Raw genomic sequence first — 21407 nt, 5'->3', positions numbered from 1 at the left:
TGCATTCCAGACCGTATCAACTCTCTGTGTAAAACAAATGTCTCCTCATCTCCCCTCTGGTTCTTTTTCCAATCATTTTAAATCTATGTCCCCTGGTTACTGACCCAACTGTCAGTGAAAACAGTTTCTCCCAATCTACTCTATCAAAACTCCTCATAATTTTGAACAATTCTATTAAGTCTCCCATTAACCATCTCTGCTCTAAGGAGAACAATCCCATTGCTAATCACTGTTATGATTTTTGTGTGGTGTGTTCGGGTACAACAACTCTTCAGTAAAGCAATGAATTGCTCAGCATTCAGGATTTCAAAAGCTTTCTTTCCGCGAATTTCACCAATTTTTTTAGCTTTGCAAATGTAAAGCATCAACAAATACAGATGACAAAAAAGCCAAGCAGCGCTCTTGCAAATTTTCATCTTCACAAATTTTAGCATGCAGAGCATATGTGGGGGCAGGATTGGGCTTACTGTGTTGTCCCCTTGGTTTGATGGCCTGCCAATGCAAACTGTGTACTCGTACAAAGAAGGGCCTTTTGGGCCAATGCCCCTGGACCAAACCCCAGCAGTGCCCCTGCCTTCAGGTGAGGAGAAAGTTAACAAAATATTAAGAAAGTCACTATCCAGCTGTATTTCACTTCCAAACCAGACACTCAACTCTTCCCCAATCACTACCAGCATCTTAGTATTATAAATGCAAAATAAGATCTGTATTTTAGATTATAGACTGAGCACCAGAAGTGGAAAATAGCTCCGCAATTCAGCAGTAGCCTAAAACTGATCCACAGAAAAAATTCAGCCCTTGTTGTCTCCAGGTGTAATACTGAAAAGTAGTCCAGTTGTTCACTGTTACATTCTTTCCAGATTGCTCCGTTTAAAGGGCAGATTAAAAGGGCAAATCGTTGCAAGTAATTTGAGAGAAAGTTAACTTTTTTTTAACAGTCCTGTTCTTTCAATCTCTCTCTTCAGCAAACAACAAAAAAAATCACTTCACTGTAAAGCACTTTGAGATGGTCCAATGTATAACCCACGATACATCTTTCTTCTTGATCGTTTTTGTGTTCCTGGCAGTAGAATCACTAGAGGAAATTAAACTTCAGCTGGATACATAACTAACAGAAAAAACAGAACTATTCCCAACTTTATCAACAACAAGAACTGGCAGAGGTGAATATCAGAACATTACAGTTGTTTCATTTCAACATGAAGTGAAATCACTTGGTCTGAACACAGCATGTGAGCAACATTATTTGCACAGTAGAATCTATCACTAAAATGTTTGTCAAATGCTATTTTTATATCAAATTTTGAGACTCTTGTTTTTCACTCAATCAAAAATAAGATTTTTTAAAAAATAACTGAGGGCAGGGGTGATTGAATGATTGAAACTTGGGCTGACAATATCTATTTGCTTACTCTGCAGAACACTCCCACAAGGTGGAGCACAACAATATATTTGAGTAACCGCATGAAACCTGAAGCACCACTTTCTTTACAAAGAACTTCCAGGCACTCATTTCTTGAAGATAAAGGTAAGAGCTAGGAACATTTTTGAATGGTATGTTTTTAAAATTCACTTTAAAAAGAGCGAGGTTATACTGTACTGTCCAAGTCAGGTTGAGGTAATTTTATCCACAAAACAAGTCGCTGGGAGCAGGTCAGGCAGCATCTATGGAGTGTTCCCAGAGACTTCTGTTTTTGTTTTCAGATTTGCAGTATTTGGGGTTTTGAGGTCATTATATCTCATCAGACGCTTTAAACTGCAATTTTCAATTACCTGTTTGAATGTGCATTCTTAATCTCATCAGAGTCCAGGCAGTGTATTGAGATGTGCAAAACTATGACCATATCCCACATTTTGTGTTTGTATTGTTACAATGAATGCCAAATCTGGAGGCTTCTGAACTGCACTTTCAGAAGGAAAGTGGGAGAGAGAAATTTAGCTTGTTTGGATCATTGGAATGTACCTCCCTGATTTTTAAAAATATACCTGTGTTGGTATGAGAAGCAAATGCGAGTGAGTGCAACCAGAAAGTCTTTTATGTGTTGTTGTTCTGTTTTTTCTTGAGATAATTGAATCTGATTTTGCAGCAGTTTAACGCAAGTTTACATCCAAGCCACTCATAGTTTGGTAGTCTGTGTCCGATTTCCTCACTAACCCCATTAAGTTAATCTGCTATGCATCCGAGCCCCCACATTCTCATGGATGAGCCTTTAAATCGTTGTCTTAAAGTTTAAGGTAGCACTGAATTTTTGAAAATCTATAATCCATTCTTAGTTTGGAAGCTTTTTCTTTGACTTTTATACTTTAAGAACTATGGAAAACAGACTTCCTATTTAAGAATAAATTTACGAATTTTCCAAAACTCTGGACGGTCTTAAATTTTGATATAATGATCCAGGATTTTCAGGCTTTTGATTCTGTGGCATTAATTCGTGCAGTTTCCCTTCCAAGGTTTTGTAGAATTACGCACCAGGCTGTCATAGCAATTGCTTCTGGTCATAATTCATGCCAATCGGCTGTTTTTCCTATGTTAGATGGGAAGAGAAGAAAATCCAAATCAAATTTTGATATCGAAAGGAAACCCTCATTATGTGGTCAATATGACAGACAAACAGTGCATCAAAATGCTTCATTATGCTTCAAACACTTAGACTTACATTGCGCTTTCCGTAAAACGTTTTGAAGCTTCATACAGTGCGTTGCTTTTGAAGTTCACAAACTGCAAATGTGGGTGTTAAATAGTAGACTGAAATTCAGTATTCACTAATTTGGATGAACTAATAATGATCCTTTTGATGCATTTGAGTATTTCAAATAAATTAGGTTCTGACACTTTAAGGATTGCAGTGAAATACTGATAAAAGGAGTGAAGGTGAGACATCAGCAGCAATGTTCCACCCCCCCTCCCACCCACCCCTCCCACCCCCCGATTAATTACGGTCAAACAAAAGCTAACACTTGATTTATTTAATTTTGTTGCAACACACGGCTTCTTAGGGTCTGTATACTTAAAAAACTCAGGTACTGGTCTACCCTGGTGAGGGACAGTTGTAGAAAACTATTTTTAAAAAGGCACTTTGAGGGTTTCCAAGAGAATTCCACAACAAGATATCTGAGAATCTGTCTTCTGATACCTGAAATTTGTCACTCTGACTCACTAGAACCCTGCTCTGAAGCAGAGAAGATGGGATTGGAGCAGAGAACCCATGGACTAGTGTGATGTTTGTGAGATTATTGACAGGATCATTATTAATAAAAATATTATTATTAATTATACTGGTCCTGTGAGACCACAACCTCACCCCATGCTATTAATTGGAATGCTCATAGATCGAGCCAATGAATTCGTGTGCAAACACAAATCTACTTAACAATTTATTCCTTAAAATTCCATATGTATCAAATTATACACCCAGATATACAATTATTTTAAATGCAGCCATAATTTTGAAAAATGATAAAGTACTGAAGTACTAAACCATTGCTAGGGAATGGTAAGATACTGAATAATCTTGCTAGCATACCCTGAACCATACACCAGAAAGATTCAGCACCTTAAGGAGAGGTGGGGAGAAAATTGGCTTAATTAAAAATGGCTAGCTGTGCCCAACTCTTTCTATGCGGTTCAAATGATCACAATGACTTGTGGGTTAAACCTTTTTTCTACTGCTCCACTCCTTATTCGCAACTAGCATTCATCACATCCAGGCTCGACTATATTAACTCCCTGCTTGTCGGCCTTGCCAATTTTTCCTTCCAGAAACTACAGACCATTCAGAACTCTACATCTCATGTCCTCTCCTGCACCAAGTCCATGACCCTATCACCTCCAACCTCGCCCTGCTCCACTAGCTCCCCATTCCCCAAAGGATAAAGTTTGAAATCCTCGTCCTTGTCTTCAAAGCCCTCCACGTCTTTCTCCTCACTTCCTCTGTGACCTACTAAATCCATATAGACCTGTCTGCTCCCATGTTCCCTGCTTGACTGGCCCCACCATCAGCGGTCAGGCCTTAAGCCTCTCTGCCCCCACCCTTTGGAACTCCATCCCACAGTCCCTTTGCCCTGCTCCCTCATTTACTTGCCTCAAGGCCCATCTCAAGACCCTCCTCTTCAACCTTGCCTTCTGTTACCTCCTACCCCTGCCCTCCACTCCTCCTGATCCCAACCCTTAGCTCAGGTTCAAATTCCTGACTGTCTACTACTGGGAATTCCTCCCACTGTGCAAAGCACTATACTAATCTAACAACAACAACAACAACAGGATTCCATTTATAAAGCGCCTTTCACATCAGGAGGACGTCCCAAGGCGCTGCACAGTTGGGTCATGACCCGAGCAGGGGGGAAATGGTTAGGGTGAGGGGAGGGAAGGGAGGGAGCAAGGAGGGGGAAATGGTCAGGGGAGGGAGGGAAGGGAGGGAGCGAGGAGGGGGAAGAGAGTCGAGAGGGGAGCTGAAGGCACGGTCAAAGAGAAAGGTTTTGAGACCGGCCTTGAAGGAGGAAAGGGAGGAGACGGCGAAGGCACTGGGGGATGGAGTTCCAGAGCCTGGGGGCTGAGAGGCTGAAGGCCCGACCACCGATGGTAGGGCGGTTGGGGCGGGGGACGTGGAGCAGACCAGAGCCAGAGGAACGGAGGGTACGGGCAGGTAGGTAGGGGGATAGTAGGTCGGAGAGGTAGGAGGGAGCAAGGCCGTGAATGGCCTTGTAGGTGAGGATGAGGATCTTGAAATCAATCCTCTGGGGGATGGGGAGCCGGTGGAGGCGAGCGAGGGTGGGAATGATGTGGTCCCGAAGCCTGGTGCGGGACAGTACACGAGCTGCAGAGTTCTGAATGACCTGCAGCTTGTGGAGGGTAGTGGCGGGAAGGCCGGCGAGGAGAGAGTTCCCATAGTCCAGCCTTGAGGTGACAAAGGCGTGGACCAGGGTTTCAGCAGCGTGAGGGGTGAGGTAATGGCGTAGTCTGGCGATGTTCCGCAGGTGATGGAAGGCGGTGCCAGTTGTGGTGCGGATGTGAGGGAGAAAGTACAGCTCAGGGTCGAACAAAACGCAGAGGTTCCTGACTGGCTTTGAGAGGTGGAGAGTGCAGCCTTGGATGCTGATGCTGTCAGCGCCTGAGGTGCGGAGGCGCTGACGTGAGCCAATCAGGAGGGCCTCGGTTTTTCGCACGTTGAGCTGAAGAACGTTTTGTTGTAGTTGAGCAATCCAGAATACTTTTGCTCTGTGTAGATATATTTTCTAGTTATTTTGAGTTGTTTATCATTGTGAAATTTCTTAGAAAACAACAACATTATAATGCCCTTCTCAGAACCAGCACATCAGAAAGTTTTGTTTCTGGCACAACATTTCTCAGTTCTCTATTTTGGTGAATTTCCCTTCCATTGGCTCTGTACCATCAACACTTATACTGGAACTATTTTCCCACAACTGATTTTATCCTTTCCCATGTGAACATTTTTTTGGGAAATCATTGCTTCATGTGCAAAGGTTCAACTTCAAGGATACCTAAAACAGAAAGCAGATAAACCTTTTCACTGTTTGCTCAACGTTGTTTTGAATGCATGGCAGTCTCCTTCCGATGTGCTTAAAATTAGCTTTATACAAACTTATATAAGTTTAGCATTTAGCAATAAGGTATAACCAGCTTGCTCTTCTTGATGTTAAGTGAGGCAGGTGTGGAATTTATCACCGAAGGCACCCACAAAGTGCTAAATCAAGCGCAGGTTTATACTTGCATACACCTCCCACTTGATTTAGCACTTTATGGGTCGAAACTTGAATGCAAGAAGTCATTCTGAGCAGCTGGTGAAAACCCACATTGCAATGAAAATTCAATGTCTAACTGAAGTTGATTCATTCCTCTTTTACATTCTGAGTTTGCTGGTGGAGATGAACATTGGCAACCCATGATGAAAAACAGCGAAACGCTGAAGTTATCTCGACCCTTTTTATCTTCCAATATGAAGCGAACAAAAGACATACCATTAGCGTAGAGCAACTCAGTGACTTTGTGTGCACACATGGGGCCAGTTTATTCCCATATCACCACTATCTTTTTAAATAACATTTATGGAGCTGGTAAAGAAAGCCTTGTGATGTTCAGGACAATCAGGAACAAATTTGCTCACATCACGTCTCACATCTGCAGAAGTGTATAGCATTTTCGATTGTGCAAAACAGAGAAGCATAAACAACACACAAAATACTGTAGATGCTGAAAATCTGAAAACAAAAACAAGTCACTGGGAACATTCAGCAGGGTCAGGAAGCGTCTATGGAGAAAGGAAAGTGAGTCAACATTTCAGATCCACGACCATTCGTCAGAACCTGGGCTTGTTGGGAGAGAGAGGCTTCTGAGGGCTAACAGATAGGGGGAGGCAGGGCAAGGAAGACAAAGGAGAAAATGGGGTACAGGACAGGGGATGATGAGTTAAAGAGATGTTAATGATGCAAAACAAAGGAGTGGATTGTAACAAAGCAGGGGAAATAGAAGTGTTAATACTGCAGAACAAAAAAGGGGGCGGGGGAAGAATTTGCTACAAAAGAGGCAGATCAGGAAGAGAAAAGGTGTATCTGGACCAAGATGATGTGGGAATGGTCACAGAAGAGTGGGAGGGGGAAGGTGAGCTGCTATGGTCTGAAATTACATTTTTAATTCAGGCTTAATTTGGAAGCTGTTTTTCACTTCTTTAAAAGTTCCAGCTTTCAAATCAAGATTGATTTTCAACTTTTCCCACATTTCTTCATAACCTTGAATTTTAATATAATGCTATTACAATTAAGTCTATAAGTGGAATTTCAGGCCCTAGGACATATGTAAGGAGAGATCTGGAAATTCTTTTTCCACAAGTTGCAGAAAGAGCCAACTCTCACTGACAGATATCCTGCTTAAAAGTGTTGTGCATATTTCACAAGATTACAAAGAGATTTGGATAAAGAAAGCCCTTTACCTTTTGCCCACAGAACGCAACAGTCAGTCCACTTGACAGTATATCCTGTGAAGTTTTTTGAAACTTGTTAAGGCATACCATAAAATGCAAGGATAATTATATTATTATAATTACTAAATCTTTTAATTATAATTATATGATAATATTAATTATATTATAATAAATACTATACTATATTATTTAAACTTATAGAACCATAGAAATTTACAACACCAACTTGCATGTATGTAGTGCCCTTCACGTAAAGTGAGTCAAGGCACCTCACAGGGTTGGACACTTCACAGAGGCAGTTTCGGATCTGAGCAAGGATAAATGGAGAGAAGTGACTGTAGGCATGGTTGAAGATGCAGGTTTTTAGACAGAGAAGGAAAGAGAAAATTAATCAGGATTCCTACTTCTGGTTGTTATCGAGAAATTCCTACTTCCTACTTGGAAGGTGCTTGTGACTGGAAGACATTTGGTCTCCTGTGTTGAAATTTTCTATGAGGGTAAATTTATGACGTTGAATGCTACAACGTGACACAAAGTCTCACAAATTTCATCCCTGTGTTTCTATAAGCTAGGTATCAGCCTGGCTCGGTTGGTAGCACCCTTGCCTCTGCACAGAAGATTGTGTATTCAAGCCCCAAATGTCACCATTCAGTTGATAAAACTTTGCCAAGAGTTAATGGATTTGGACACTTGCAGAATTTTTTAAACCCTTGTGTACTGTATTCATGCTTCCTCCATCATAAATAATAAACCTGTCCAAAATAAATATTTGTTATAAATTAATTTCCGTACAAACTGAGAGCATCCCAGATTGAATCCCTTGTCTCTGCTGGGTTAGCTGTTCTCAGCCAGGACAGCCTGTGGAGATACTATAATTGAGTTTAGTGGTTGGGGAACAATAAAATGATTCCCACTCTTAATCCACTTTCCAGAAATGATCTGCTGGAAGCATGTTTGTGTTGATGTTGGACGAGAACAAGATTAGTCTTGCTAACATTTTGCACCTGGTCTTTTTTTCCCTAACTTTCACCAATATTGTTTAGGTTGAGGTTGGAATAAAACTAAAGAAGGATTGCACTTAGACAGGATGCATGGTGTCATTATACCACATACACAGTAACAATGTCTCCAATGCACAATGTTTATTATATGCACAATGTCACTCATGCACTCTCACATCTTTCTCTCTCACACACACACTTACGCATGTGCACTCTCACACACTCTGCCTTTCATACACACAGACACACTGCCTCTCTCTATGAAGATGTTGACCAAATAATAATAATAATCCTTGCATTTGATATAGCGCTTTTCACATCTTTTCAACATCTCAAAGTGCTTCACAGAATAGACTGTAAAGTGAATTGACCAAAGGCACAGTCTAAAAGATTTGTGCTTCAGAGAATTTGAAGGTAACATGGGGAAAAGAGAGTGCAAGATGAAGACAACGGGCAGAGTTGGCTGAAGGTTTGGCTAATATTAGTGGGATGGAAGGAGTAAGGAACAAACAGAAGACCAGAAAAGTGGAAGACTGCAGGAGATTGGAAAGACAAGATCCTGGAGGGAGATGCATTACAAGATCATCAGAGAGGTTTGGATGAACCTTGGACATTTGATTTCACCCTAGGTGGTTGAAAAGTTCCAAGAAGGATTTTTTTATGGACAAACAAATGCAATTAAAAACTATATTGCTTTTGGATCCGATACAAGGTTAATCCATTTATTTGCAGTATGAAATGTTATTTCAGATGCAAATGTTCCATTTCACTCACTTGGTTTGAAAGATGCTAAAGATCATGTGGAAAGAGTCACAGAAGAAACCATTCTCTCAAATAATACCACACAAAATAACTCTATTCCCAAGAAATGTGGGATACAGTCCTCAACGAGTTGTCCCTTAAGTATTGACAAATAAAAGGTTCCATTGTCTTTACAGAACAGTAAGAAAATGGAAAGGCAACATATATAATTTTGCAGCAATTAATATTTAACATGAACAGCAGAAGGCACTGGTCTCTGCTGAGAAGAGTAATGTATATCTTCAAATGCAGGGATTATTGTTATATCATCATTATATTCAGCACTAGTAGTCAGTGGTCTCCTGCAGAGCCAAGTATGAGCATTTCCCACCTAACCATTTCTATATAGACCAGTTATAGACCAGAGAGGACTATTCAGAGTGGAAAGTAAAATTACAATCAAAATGAGCGACAATCGTTTGTAAGGACGCCATAAAGCATTTTTTTAAATTTGTAGATCAAAATGATTTATTATATCATTACTTATTGTTGCATTTGGTATGGAACCTTATCACGTCATCAAAATGTCTCTGTTTCACAAGATTTTCTGTAAAGTGTAGTGTATTTGTAGAGGAATACTCCAGCCAATTTAAGTACCACACTGTCCCACAAACAGCCAAGAAGTTGGTGGAGTTTCAGAAGATCGACCTGAGATATATCTGAGTACCGTTGGGATTTATTATCGATAACAATAATTAATTCTTGCACGTGATACAACGCCTTTCACGTCAGGAGAATATCTCAAAGAACTGCACAGGATTTTACTGTAAAATGTAGCTTCTTGTATTTTGTAGGGAAATGCTTACAATTTGCCATTTACATCCATTTGCCATCTATTCATGACTTACACATTTTCTCAAAAGCACAGAAAGTGCTATAATGGGGCATTTTTTTCTTATTTTGTGAGACTCAAGTCCAAACAAAGTTGAGATCAGATTCAGCGACATTGAGGAATTGCTTCTTTTCAGCTAAATATCAAAAATCTCATGGTAGTATTAGAGGGGAGTCTCTGCCGATATTTTGGCCAACAGTAACCTTAATAGTTTGTTAGTCAACTCGTGGTTGTTTCCACTGATGCCAACAAAAATTCGCACGTTTCACATACTTGACAGAAATTATTATAACAATAATCCTTGCATTTGATATAGCCTTTAACATTGAGATGTCTCATAGCTCTTCCCAGTATTTCCTGTGTAACATGTGTCTTTGTAGGCAAACGTGGCAGCCAATTTGCACAGAGCAACAACAACAAATTACCCTTGTATAGCGCCCTTCATATTGGAAAGACATCCCAGGGAGCTGGATAATCAGGGGTTTTCGACCTGAGCTCGGAGTTGGGGTCAAAATGGGAGGAGGGAAGTGGGAAGTGGGGTGAGGGTGGGAGGGTGACCGAAGGACTTGAAGGAGGCAAGAGAGGGAGTGAAGTGGAGGGATTGCAGGGTAAAATTCCAGAGTGTGGGGGCAGAGATACTGAATACTTGACTGCCAATAGTGGTGCGGGAAGTGAAGAGGACCTGAAGCAGGCCAGTGTCCGCCGAGTGAAGGGAGCGAACAGGCTGATCTGGGGTTATGAGGTCGGAGAGCAAGACCGTGGAGGGCTGGAAGGTAATAGCAAGGGTTTGTACTCGATTCTCTGAGGAATGAGGAGCCAATGAAGTTGGGCAAAAGCGGGGGTGATAGGTTACTGGAGTCTGGTGTGGGAGAGGACACGAGCTGCCGAATTCTGATTAATCTGCAGCTTGTGGAGGGTTAGGAAATTGGTGTAGTCAAGCTGAGACATAATGAAAGGGTGACAGAGGCGGGCAATGTTGCAGAGGTGTGGAAAGGCGGAATGGGTCATCACACGAATGTGGGTTTTGAAGGATAGCCGAAGGTCGAAAAGGACACTTAGGTTTCAGATTGGCTTGGTGAGGTGCAGCCATGAATGATTATAATGTCAGCGGCTGATGTGAGAGGGGCTGCTGGGAGCCAAGCAGGAGGGCCTCTGTCTTGCCAAAATTGAGTAACGTCCCATAAATGACAAAAAATGAATGAATGTACCGAAACATCTACTTTGGCGTGTCAGCCTGGACTGTGTTTAAAGACCCGTTGGTCTTGTTCTCACAAACTTCTGAGTCAGAGGCAAGTGAGCTACCTGAGCCAGGATTGTGTTTTGAGTTGTCTTGATGTCGTGATAATAATGATAATAATCCTTGCATTTGATATAAGGTCTCATCACGTTGTTGTGATATCTCAAAGCACTTCACAGGATATACTGTAAAGTGGATTGACTGTATTTTATGGGCGAACGCAGCAGCCAATTTGCATACAGCAATATCCCACAAACAACCATGGAGTGAAAGACCAATTTTATTACTTGAAGGGATTTGTTGGCCAGGAGAAACTCCCTTTCTCTTTTCGAATAGTGCCATGGAATCTTTAACATCCATCTGAACAGGCCTCGGTTTAATGTCTCATCTGAAGGAAGACATCACCGACAATGCAGCACCGTCCTGCATTGCATTGCATGGAGTGTCATCTTTGAACATGTGATTCTAAATCCTGAGATGGGGCTTGAATCCACATCCTTCTGACTCAGGTTTTTTCATATGGGTATAGAATGCTAGATTCCATTTTAATCCCACCCCAACATTTAGATTAGCAGCAAATTAAAATAGGGATACTGCCTCCAACACACCATGAGGAATTTGATAACCCAAAAGTTCTCCCTACTGCTTGTCTGCCTTTCAACTCTGCAGCCAAGCAGAGGGTGCAGTCTGGGACAAACAATTTTGGGTTAACCTTAACTAATGAGAAGAGATTTTATTTTCGATGTCCATGGAGAGACTTTGCTTCAATGCTCCATCTAGTGGCTTAGGTGAAAATTATCAGCTGAATTGAAATGATAGCCTGAGTTGAAGATGATTTGGGATAAAAGGATCATTTTTGTCTTGTATATTGTCTCATAGACCATGCCTTCAATCATCTCCTACCCCTACCCTCCCCCACCCTCCACCCCTCCTGATCCCAACCACCAGCTCAGGTGCGGATTCCTGACTGTCCAGTGCCTTGGGACGTCCTCCTGACGTAAAAGGTGTAATACAAATGTAATTTTTTGTTGTTGTATATCTAAATCTAGTGTAATTCAGGACCACTGCTGTCCTAACAGAATGTCTGTCAGACATCAATTCCTGGATGAGAGCTAACTTTCTTCAGTTGAATGTCAACAAGTCCGAGGCTCTCCTGATTGGTTCCTGTCAGCCTCTCACACCTCAGGCACTGACAGCATCACCATCCATGGTTGCACACTCCACTTTACTAAGCCAGTCCGGAACCTTGGCGTCTTGTTTGACCCTCAACTATTCTTTCTACCTCACATCATGCCATGACCTGCTCTGCCTTCCCCCACTTCTGCAACATCGACCGGCTCCGCCACTGTCTCACAACGCAGGTCGCCAAAACCCTCATTCACGCGTTCATAACATCGCGGCTTGACTATGAAAACTCCTGCTTGTCGGCCTCCTCAACTCCTTCCTCCATAAGTTGCAGATTATCCAGAACTCTGCAGCCCGTGTCCTCTCCCATACCAGGCTCTGTGACCCTATCACCCCCATCATCGCCTGATTCTACTGGCTTCCCATTACACAAAGGATACAGTTCAAGATCCTGGTCCTCACCTTCAAAGGCCTCCATGACCCTGCTCCTCCTACCTCTGCAATCTTCTAAAGCCCTACCATTCTGCTCGCTCCCTCCGCTCAGTGGTCTCTGGCCTGCTTCACATGCCTTGCCCGTGCCCCCATTGGTGGGTGGACCTTCTGCCACTCTGCCTCTACCCTCTGGAACTCCATCCCGTAGTCCCTCCGCCTTGCCCCCTCCTCGCCTCTTTCAAAACCCATCTCAAACCCTCCTCTTTGACCATGCTTTCAATCACCCTGCTTCCCACCCTGCCCTCCACCCACCCCAATCCCGACCCCCAGCTTGGGTCCGAAACACTGTCCAGGACCTTGGGACATCCTCCAGCATGAAAGGCACTGTACAAATTTCATTTTGTTGTTGTTGTAATTGTTTGTGAAGTGCTTATTTGCTTACTTCTCAGCTTTTTTTAACAGAATAAAGGAGCTCTTGTGTTTACTTTTGCTTGCAGAGTTCACAGCAAATGGAAACTGCACAATGAGCAGTACTTGCATCCCAAGGAAGATGTTCACAAAGCAACTGTCATCAGCAACTGCACTTTTAATTGTGTTGCAGATAGCCTGTGGCCAGGAATTTAAGCAAGCAAAAGTGCCAGTGTTGCCATACAAACCCTTTATTGTGGTATGGAATGCCCCAACAGAGCAATGCAGGCTTCGATACAAGGTGGACCTGGACCTCAGCATTTTCGATATAGCTTCCAACTCAAATGAAACCCTCAGTGGTTCAAACATCACCATATTCTATCACAATCAGCTGGGCTATTACCCATATTTCACTGATAGTAAAACTCCAGTTAATGGCGGCATCCCGCAGAACAAAAGCCTTCAAGACCACTTGAACAAAGCCAAATCCGACATTGAGAAATCCATTCCGAGAAAAGACTTCGGAGGCCTTGGGGTCATTGATTGGGAGAATTGGAGACCTCAGTGGATTCGAAACTGGGGCCACAAAAATATCTATCGGAAAAAGTCAATAGGAATCGAAAGGACACTTCACCCCAATTGGACAGAAAAGAAAATCAAATCAGAAGCCAAGAAGAAATTTGAAAATGCTGGTCGGAATTTTTTGAATGCAACGTTGAACTTAGCAGAAAAAACTAGACCCAAAGGACTGTGGGGATTCTATCTCTTCCCAGACTGCTACAACCATAACTACAAGACTCATCCAAATAAGTACAATGGAAAATGCCCTCAAATCGAGCATAAGCGTAATGACAAATTACTCTGGCTGTGGAGGGAAAGCACTGCTCTCTTTCCCTCCATCTACTTGGAACGTCAACTCAAATCCAGTCCAAAAGCATTGAAATTTGTCCATTACCGAGTCAAAGAAGCAATGAGAATCGCCTCGATGGCCAGAAGTGATTACGATCTTCCTGTCTTTGTGTACGCACGACCATTTTATGCTTATCGGTTTGAGGTTCTCACAAAGGTAAGAAACAAGGTTAACTAGGTTACCTATTCAATAACCAAAACAACTGCTTTCTGCCATATCAATCTTCCCCAAATTATTTTCTGTACATGAGCTTTAGCAGGATTAGTGAGCTGCATGGTTTTGTTCTTCTGCACTACATGATTTCTTCTGTTCTTTGTCCCCAAATTCACCAAAAAGTTAGTCAAGAAGGGACGGTTTCCGACAACAACAACAAAATTACATTTGTATAGCGCCTTTCATGTCGGGAGGTCGTCCCATCCAAGTGCTGGGCCAACATGTCATTCTCACAATGAATGACATTAAGAGTCCGGTTATTAGATGAAACATTCATTTGGTGTCATTTAATTCAGTGGAAACAATTGGCTCTAATTTGTGAAATTTGCAAGAGTTTATAACGAGATCTCCTGCACATAACATACACTGGGATGTGTCCCTGGAAGTTCGCTCAGATGCCAATCTCATTTCTGACTTCTGTTAAACCAGAGTGTCAGGCTGAAACAAAGCCAGGCAGGTATCTGGAAGATTCACTATTTACAAAGTCTTTTGCATCATTAAAAACATTAGAACATTAACTTCCCACAAATGAAATTGGCAAGTGATTAATACCATATCTGTGGCTTCTAGGACACACTCGACCAAAGCCCAACATGGTAAAAGGTGTCAAATATTTACAGAACGCTAGGTGTAGAACACTGGGAAGCAGGATCTTAACAGTTATCAATTAACAATAACAACAAGATTAAATTTGTATAGCGCCTTTCACGTCGAGAGGAAGTCCCAAGGCACTAATTTAATGCACCATGCCTTTTTGATTGATATCTGCACATAACATACACTGGGATGTGTCCCTGGAAGTTCGCTCAGATGCCAATCAGTTACCAAAACTTTCATCAAATAAAGCAATCTGAAAAAGGTTAAACACAGGGAAAATCTTTTATAATACATTTTTTCAGGAAACTTTGTTTTATTGTTAAGTTGGTAAAGCTGGTTGGTGTACATTGTTCCTTAAAGCTGTCCAAGTAAATAATCAGTACTCTTTACAGTAAATCCTGTGAAGTGCTTTGACATGGCTGGATGACATGATAAAGGATAATCAAATGCAAGGATTATTATTGTATTATTACTAGCTGTTAAATACTTTACAATTGCTAAAAACAATTTATTGTGATCTTAAGAAAAAGTTGACAAGGAGCCTAGTTTTTGTGTGTGTGATTATCCACGGTTTGAATAACATTTTGAAGGTTTGGATAAACCTTCAAAGTGACTAGAAGCAGTGGGAATGAATGGAGCCTTGGGCTAACTTTTCGTTTTGGGGATTGCTTAACTCAAAGACTCTAACACAAAGCCTTTTCTTGTTTCCAGCTTGTCATCTAATTGTTTTCTCTTGTAAGGAGGGTCAACATATTGTTTTCCTGGACTGATTGAAAGTTCGCCCATCAATCAGCATGGCATTGGCTTGTGATTTGTCTTCCTTCACTGCTCGACAGTTTCCCATTCCTTTTGAGTTCGAAAGACCATATGGTAGCACTCAAACTTGTGGGTTTAGCCCATTGTTAACATCAAGACGGGAATTCCTTTGGCTGCAAAATGCACAGACTCACAGTTTCTATATTGATTTGTGTTAATTTTTAAAAATATTTATTACAGACTTATCAGTACTTTCTCAACTTGGGAGATGTTTTATGTTTTAAAATTGCAATCTGACATTGTAAGATTTAACCCTTTTCTGCAGTCCTTAAAATAAACTAGTTTCCTAAATGAGATTGTTCTACAATTCTGTGCAATCTTAAATTTTACGACAATTATCTTGTAAGGATAAAAATAGGTAGAATTTAGGGCCTTTGCTATATAGTTTTGTGGAATACGACGTTTTGCCTTGAGACATTTCTGGTGTGCATAGAGAATACCCCTTGCATTACTACAGCGAGCCTGTGACAATTTTTTTATATGGAAATCTGTTAAACCATTAAAAAAAATTCATACTAGAATTGAATAAGTCCTTTGAAGCCCCAATCTGAACTTCAGTGAATGGTTTATTAAGCTAAGCTTTTCTCAAGTTTTGAGCAAAATTCTGAAATGGTTTATCTAGTGAACCTTCATACGGTTTATAGAGAGTGAGAGAGAAGAAGAGAGACCTGGTTGCCTATTTATACACTATAGTGTAATGGTTAGGGCACTGGCTTTGCAAGTGAGATGACCTGGGTTCAATCCCAGTCCAGGGAAAATTTCCTTATGCCAAATGCCTCTGTTTACCTAGCAGTAAGTAGGAACGCGTTGTTAGTCAATTGGCAGATCACTTTCCAGGGATAACAATCTTTGCAAAAAAAATTGTATGCTGTATCTCTATAAAAAATTCAATTTTGCAAAACAAGACTGGGTTAATTATTACATTTATCACATTTTAAATCTATGTGCATATATTTTTAAATGTATAGTATCCTTTTAGTATTTGGAATTAATTAAATGTTTATTTTATAATTGAAATAGGAATTGGTGAGATTGTTGATATATTTCTGTTGAGCATGCTCGGGTGGTGGGGGTGGGGGAGAGAGGGGAGAGGTGAGGTCTCATGGGAGCTGAACTGGCTTCAATGTAATGTGCTTGGCTATTTAATTTTGGAAAGTCAAATCTGCTCTCTCTGGAGGTCTCCAGTCCAGTTTCTGTGCCGAACAGATCTGCACTACTCCAGGCTTGCTGATGATAGACCAGCCAGCCTAGTTCAACAGTGTGATTTGGAAGACCAGACGGGTCACTGGTAGTAGGGATTCTTCCCATTTTTGTTGACCCTGCAAGCAAAATCAGGTAGTGCTTGTAGCTGGACAAGCAGCGGGAAGCTTACCAGATCATTCTAAATAGCAAGCTAAGTGTTATTACCTGGTAAAACAACAAAAAATTGCCTTTCAGTCGAGAGGGCGTCCCAAGGCGCTGAAAAACCTCAAGCAGTACCGTAATGTATGCTCAGGAGTCCCCAAGTCTAGGCTCTTGCCCTGTTGTGCCTAAAACTCTCCAGAATTAGATTAACAGGGTGTATCCCTCAGAGGAGAAAGTGCACATTCCATCCCAGACAAAGGGAAATTTCCATATGTAAGTAGCATATATATGTAGAATCACAGGCTGATTTGGATAATCTTGTAGCATGGCACATGTGAGATACTCGGCTGACCAAAAAGTTATGAATCTCTATTTAAAATCAGATTTAATTGGAGCTAATTGATTCACTGTTCATCTCTCTCAGGAACATCCTCAGGAAAGAATCTAAAAGCGCTAAATGATTGTTGACTATTATTGTTCCTTCCGAGACTTACTGTAACATGGTATTCTGTTCCTCTCCAGATTGATTTGGTCCATACAATTGGTGAGAGCGCTGCCATGGGAGCTGCAGGCATTGTGCTTTGGGGAAACATTGATTACGCAAGATCAAAGGTAGAGTTATTTTAATCCTTCAATTTTCAAACAGTTTATATTTGTGGATCCTGAGTTCAGGCCCCACATCAGGACTTTGAACCCAGTCTTTGCTGACACATCAGGACAGTGATGGAGTCGCTTCCATGATTGGAGATGCTGTGCTTCAGATGAGACGTTAAACTGAGGTCCCATCTGTGCCTATTCAGATCGCACAACCAGGAATGAGAAGGGATTAACCCAGTAACCTGCCAACAATCCTCCAAATAAAATTGGTCACTCACTTCATGGCTGTTTGTGGGATATTGACTTCTGTGTTGGCCGACAAATACACAGCCTCTGTGCTTCTCAGAAACATTTTGTGAAGCAATTTGAGACATCTTGCCAACATGCTACATCAAATGCAAGAATTATTATTTATTCTTATACTTGATTTGCCAGGATGACAAATCTCTGAATATTTCACTGGAATATTGGGTTGATGTCAGTGGTAGGGTTTTGTGTTAGAATCATAAACGTCAGAGCAAAAGTTAAAGCCATTTAGTAAATTGAGCTGAGACTGCTGTTAGCTCCCCTGTAGAACCATCTTCTCATCTATGACTCCAACCTCCTTAACCTCCTCAGCTTGCTCCTCAAGACTCACTGAACTAGTGAAACCTGAACATCAGGTTCGATGCCCGGTTGTCCTTCTTGCCCCACATCACAGTCCTTGACTGGGACTCCTTTCTTCCACCTCTTCCATATTCCCCGCCTCCTCCAGCTCCTTGGGATGTCCTCCTAATGTGAAAGGCACTATAACAAGTATAATTTTGTTGTTGTTGTATACCTCACAGTCAATGTAGCTGAAACCCTTATCTGTGCTTTGATCACCTCCCGCTTTGAATTTTCCAATAGTCTCCCCAGCTTGACCACTAATAATATCCAGTTGATTCAAAACTCCGCTGCCCTTATCCTCACCTATAATCAAACTGCACACCCAATTCAACAACAACAAAAAAATTACATGTATATAGTGCCTTTCATGTCGGGAGGACATCCCAAGGCGCTGGATTCACAACAGTCCTTGCCTGGCTCCCTATTGTAGAATGGATTGTTTCAGAATCCTCACACTCTGTTACAAATCGCTTCATGCCTTTGCTCTATCCCACCTCTTTGAACCTTATTACACCCACTCTTATCCGCCCCTTCTCTCGGCTGGCTTTGGCCTTCTGCACGTTCCTCATCTTCAACGCGCCACGAGTGAAACTTCAGATCTTCCTGCCTCAATCCCTTTGCTTTGTCCACTCCTTGCCAGTCTTCAGATTGCACCTGAAGATTTTCCTCTTTAACCATGCTGGCGGTCTCCTCTCCCAGGCTCAGCATCAAGCTGTTAAGCGCTCCCAAAAGTTACGTGACGGGCTCCATATAAATTCAAGTTGTTGTACAAAGTTGTGAGAAGTACAACCCAGCAGGAAGTTGTGTTCTTTCGTATTGCTGTTTCCTCCTCCAAAGACCTGTCCATTCTAATTACGTTTTGCTGTTCTTTTCCCATAACCTCCTCACCATGTACTTGCCGATTGGCTTCTGAATGCCCCAATCGACTTTGCTTTAACAGTCACTCCTGTAAAATCATTCCATATCTTGATAACCCTCTGGGAGAAACGCTTCCCAATCTCTCATTTTACTCATCGATTTGCAAACTTGAATTCATTCCCTTTTATTCTCTAATCTCATCCAGTTGAAAGAGTATTTCGCGATTAATTCTTTCAAGCTCTTTTTGTTATTTTAAGTAATTTGATCACGTCAAACCTGAACCTTATCTGTTCTGAATGAGTCTCAACCTCTCCAGCCTCTCATAGCTATGTCCTTTCATTATCTCTGGTATCATCCCTGTAACTATGCTGCACTCTCCGTAGCTCTGATCCAATTTACAAGTGGATTGTAATTTACAATTTACTATTGTCCTTCAATCCAAATTCCCTGATCTTTCTCCCTAATTGTTTCTCTTCAAACATTTATCCCATTCCCTTTAAAAGTTGCAGCCTCAGTTGCCACTTATGGCAAATCATGTTATAAATCTAACCCTGCTTGAATTTCTTCGAACTTGCTCCTTAACTCTTCTGGTGACAATCCTGATTTTGTTTCTCCTTGTTACCGCATTAGCAGTATTAGGAAAAATCTTTTACTGTATCTGTACGAAATAAGTCGTGAATTGAGTGACCAAATTATTATTATTATTATTTTTTTTTTTGAAAGGATTATTGCCCCCGGAAAAGTGATCTGCCAATTGACTAACAACTGTGTTTTTAACTTACTACTAGTTAAACAGAGGCATGTGGAGTAAGGAAACTTGACCAATGTTTCGCCTTGCCTGGGAATCAAATCCAGGTCCTCTCACTGCGAGGCGAATGCTCTAAACACTAAGCTACTGGACTCCAATAAATAAATAAAAGTAACCTCTCTGCTTTACAGAATCACTGCTTAAAAGTGAAGAAGTACATTGATGGCCCTCTGGGACACTACGTGGTTAATGTCACAACAGCCACAAAGCTGTGCAGCAAAACCCTGTGTGAAAATCACGGGAGGTGTGTGAGGAAGATCAGTGACTCCAGGGTCTTCCTTCATTTAAGCCCCAGCACTTTTGAAATCAGAACCAATGCTGACGGAGTGCATCCCAGGTTCTATGTGCAAGGGAAACTTCAATCTGAGGACATGAAAGCTTTGAAACAAAGTTTTGCGTGTCAGTGTTACCAGGGCTGGACTGGGATTGCCTGTGAGGTGCCACTGCCTGAGGATCCTTCTGCAGTCAAGTCTGACATCAGCCTGAGCGAGAAGGCCAGCTCAGCACCACCCCTGCCACTTCTGCTTTTCACTCTTGTTGCTTTTCTATTGGTTGTTCAAAACCTTAATTTCTAGCCCTTCCAGTGATTTTTTTTCTTTCCACTCTCAAACTAACTTATATTCCTTTAAAGTGGCTTTGCTCTTAGTTGCATTATAGGGATGTAAGAGGGGTATTATTTTACTTGTTGTTTATAATCAGTGCAGCACTACTAACTCAGTTAGTGACCTGTAGCCGAGCTTTCATTATAAGTATATTAAAAACTAACATTACCTTTTAGAAACCGTAGAACCATAGTTTGTACATGGGAGTCTACCAGACCTTCTGGCTAAACTTATCTTCTAAATATCATTGCTCACTATCTTTCAGCCCCACCTCCAACTAAGAACCTAATTTCCAATTCTTGGAACTGGTGACACTATCTATTGCCATGTGGATAAATAGTTAAATGCAAAACTGCCTGTTCACTTTTCCCCTTCTGTGTTTGAGATTGTAACCACCTTATTGTAGACGTATTGATTATATTGAATAAATCCATATTTTTAATCCTCACCTTGGCTGTTCGTGAGAATTGGCCATTGAGCCTGATCTATCCTTAAATCTATGGTAACATTTTCATTTCCATTTCCCTACCTTTTGTTGATATTCTTCGTCACAAATCAGATCTCTGGATGCACTCATCTCAATATGATCCAGTAGAATTTTTTGCTACCTAATTCAAATAACCATTCTTCAAAACTAAGGCTGTATGTTTTTTTTAAAATGCTAAAAGCTGGATACTCTAAAATGCAACGCAAACAGAGTAAATCTAGAACCAGATGGAATTTCACCCCAGTTGATTTTATAGAATGTTCTTTTTACTCCAGTACATAATTTTTGGAAGGCAGTGCAAGAATATACAGTATATAAGACCAGTTTCTTTATGCTCCCAGTCAGATTGACTCTCACCACCTTCCATTGTCATTCCATCTGCGACCTCACCACTAGTTATCCTTCATCTTTGGTGACAAAACATTTCAATATTCTTATGATCCTTTGTGTAAAGGAATACACTCAAACCTATTCAACCAACCACTTCTATTCAACAATCTCCCTAGAACAGTCCTGATCGAATTTTCATAATCAACCACCTCTATTCAGCAACCACCTTTCTTAACACAACCAGTGGCTTCTCGTTTTTAGCCCTGTCGGTGTGCAGCCACACTTTTCAGCGGCCCATTCTAAGTGAATTTAACTGTAGTTACTGCAAATGCATTGCCAAATTCCGGGGGCCCACGCATGTAGACTCCCTATAGACTCCTAGCACATTTACCAATGCCACAATGATTCTTAGTGTGTTTACCTAAC

At 41.3% G+C, this 21407-nt stretch overlaps 1 protein-coding gene across 1 annotated transcript; it reads left to right on the top strand.

The window, feature by feature from the left end:
* Positions 1-1065: 1065 nt before the first annotated feature.
* On the top strand, positions 1066-20612 carry hyal6 (hyaluronoglucosaminidase 6). The gene is made up of 5 exons (XM_007898555.2): positions 1066-1163; positions 1420-1528; positions 12861-13837; positions 17174-17263; positions 19694-20612. The coding sequence occupies exons 2-5, from the start codon at positions 1465-1467 to the stop codon at positions 20135-20137; spliced, it is 1575 nt and encodes a 524-aa protein (XP_007896746.1). The 5' UTR covers positions 1066-1163; positions 1420-1464; the 3' UTR covers positions 20138-20612.
* Positions 20613-21407: the final 795 nt, after the last annotated feature.

The sequence above is a fragment of the Callorhinchus milii genome, unplaced genomic scaffold (genome assembly GCF_018977255.1).
Source record: "Callorhinchus milii isolate IMCB2004 unplaced genomic scaffold, IMCB_Cmil_1.0 Scaffold5, whole genome shotgun sequence".
NCBI classification, from domain to species: domain Eukaryota; kingdom Metazoa; phylum Chordata; class Chondrichthyes; order Chimaeriformes; family Callorhinchidae; genus Callorhinchus; species Callorhinchus milii.
This window is presented reverse-complemented; position numbering and strand designations above follow the sequence as displayed.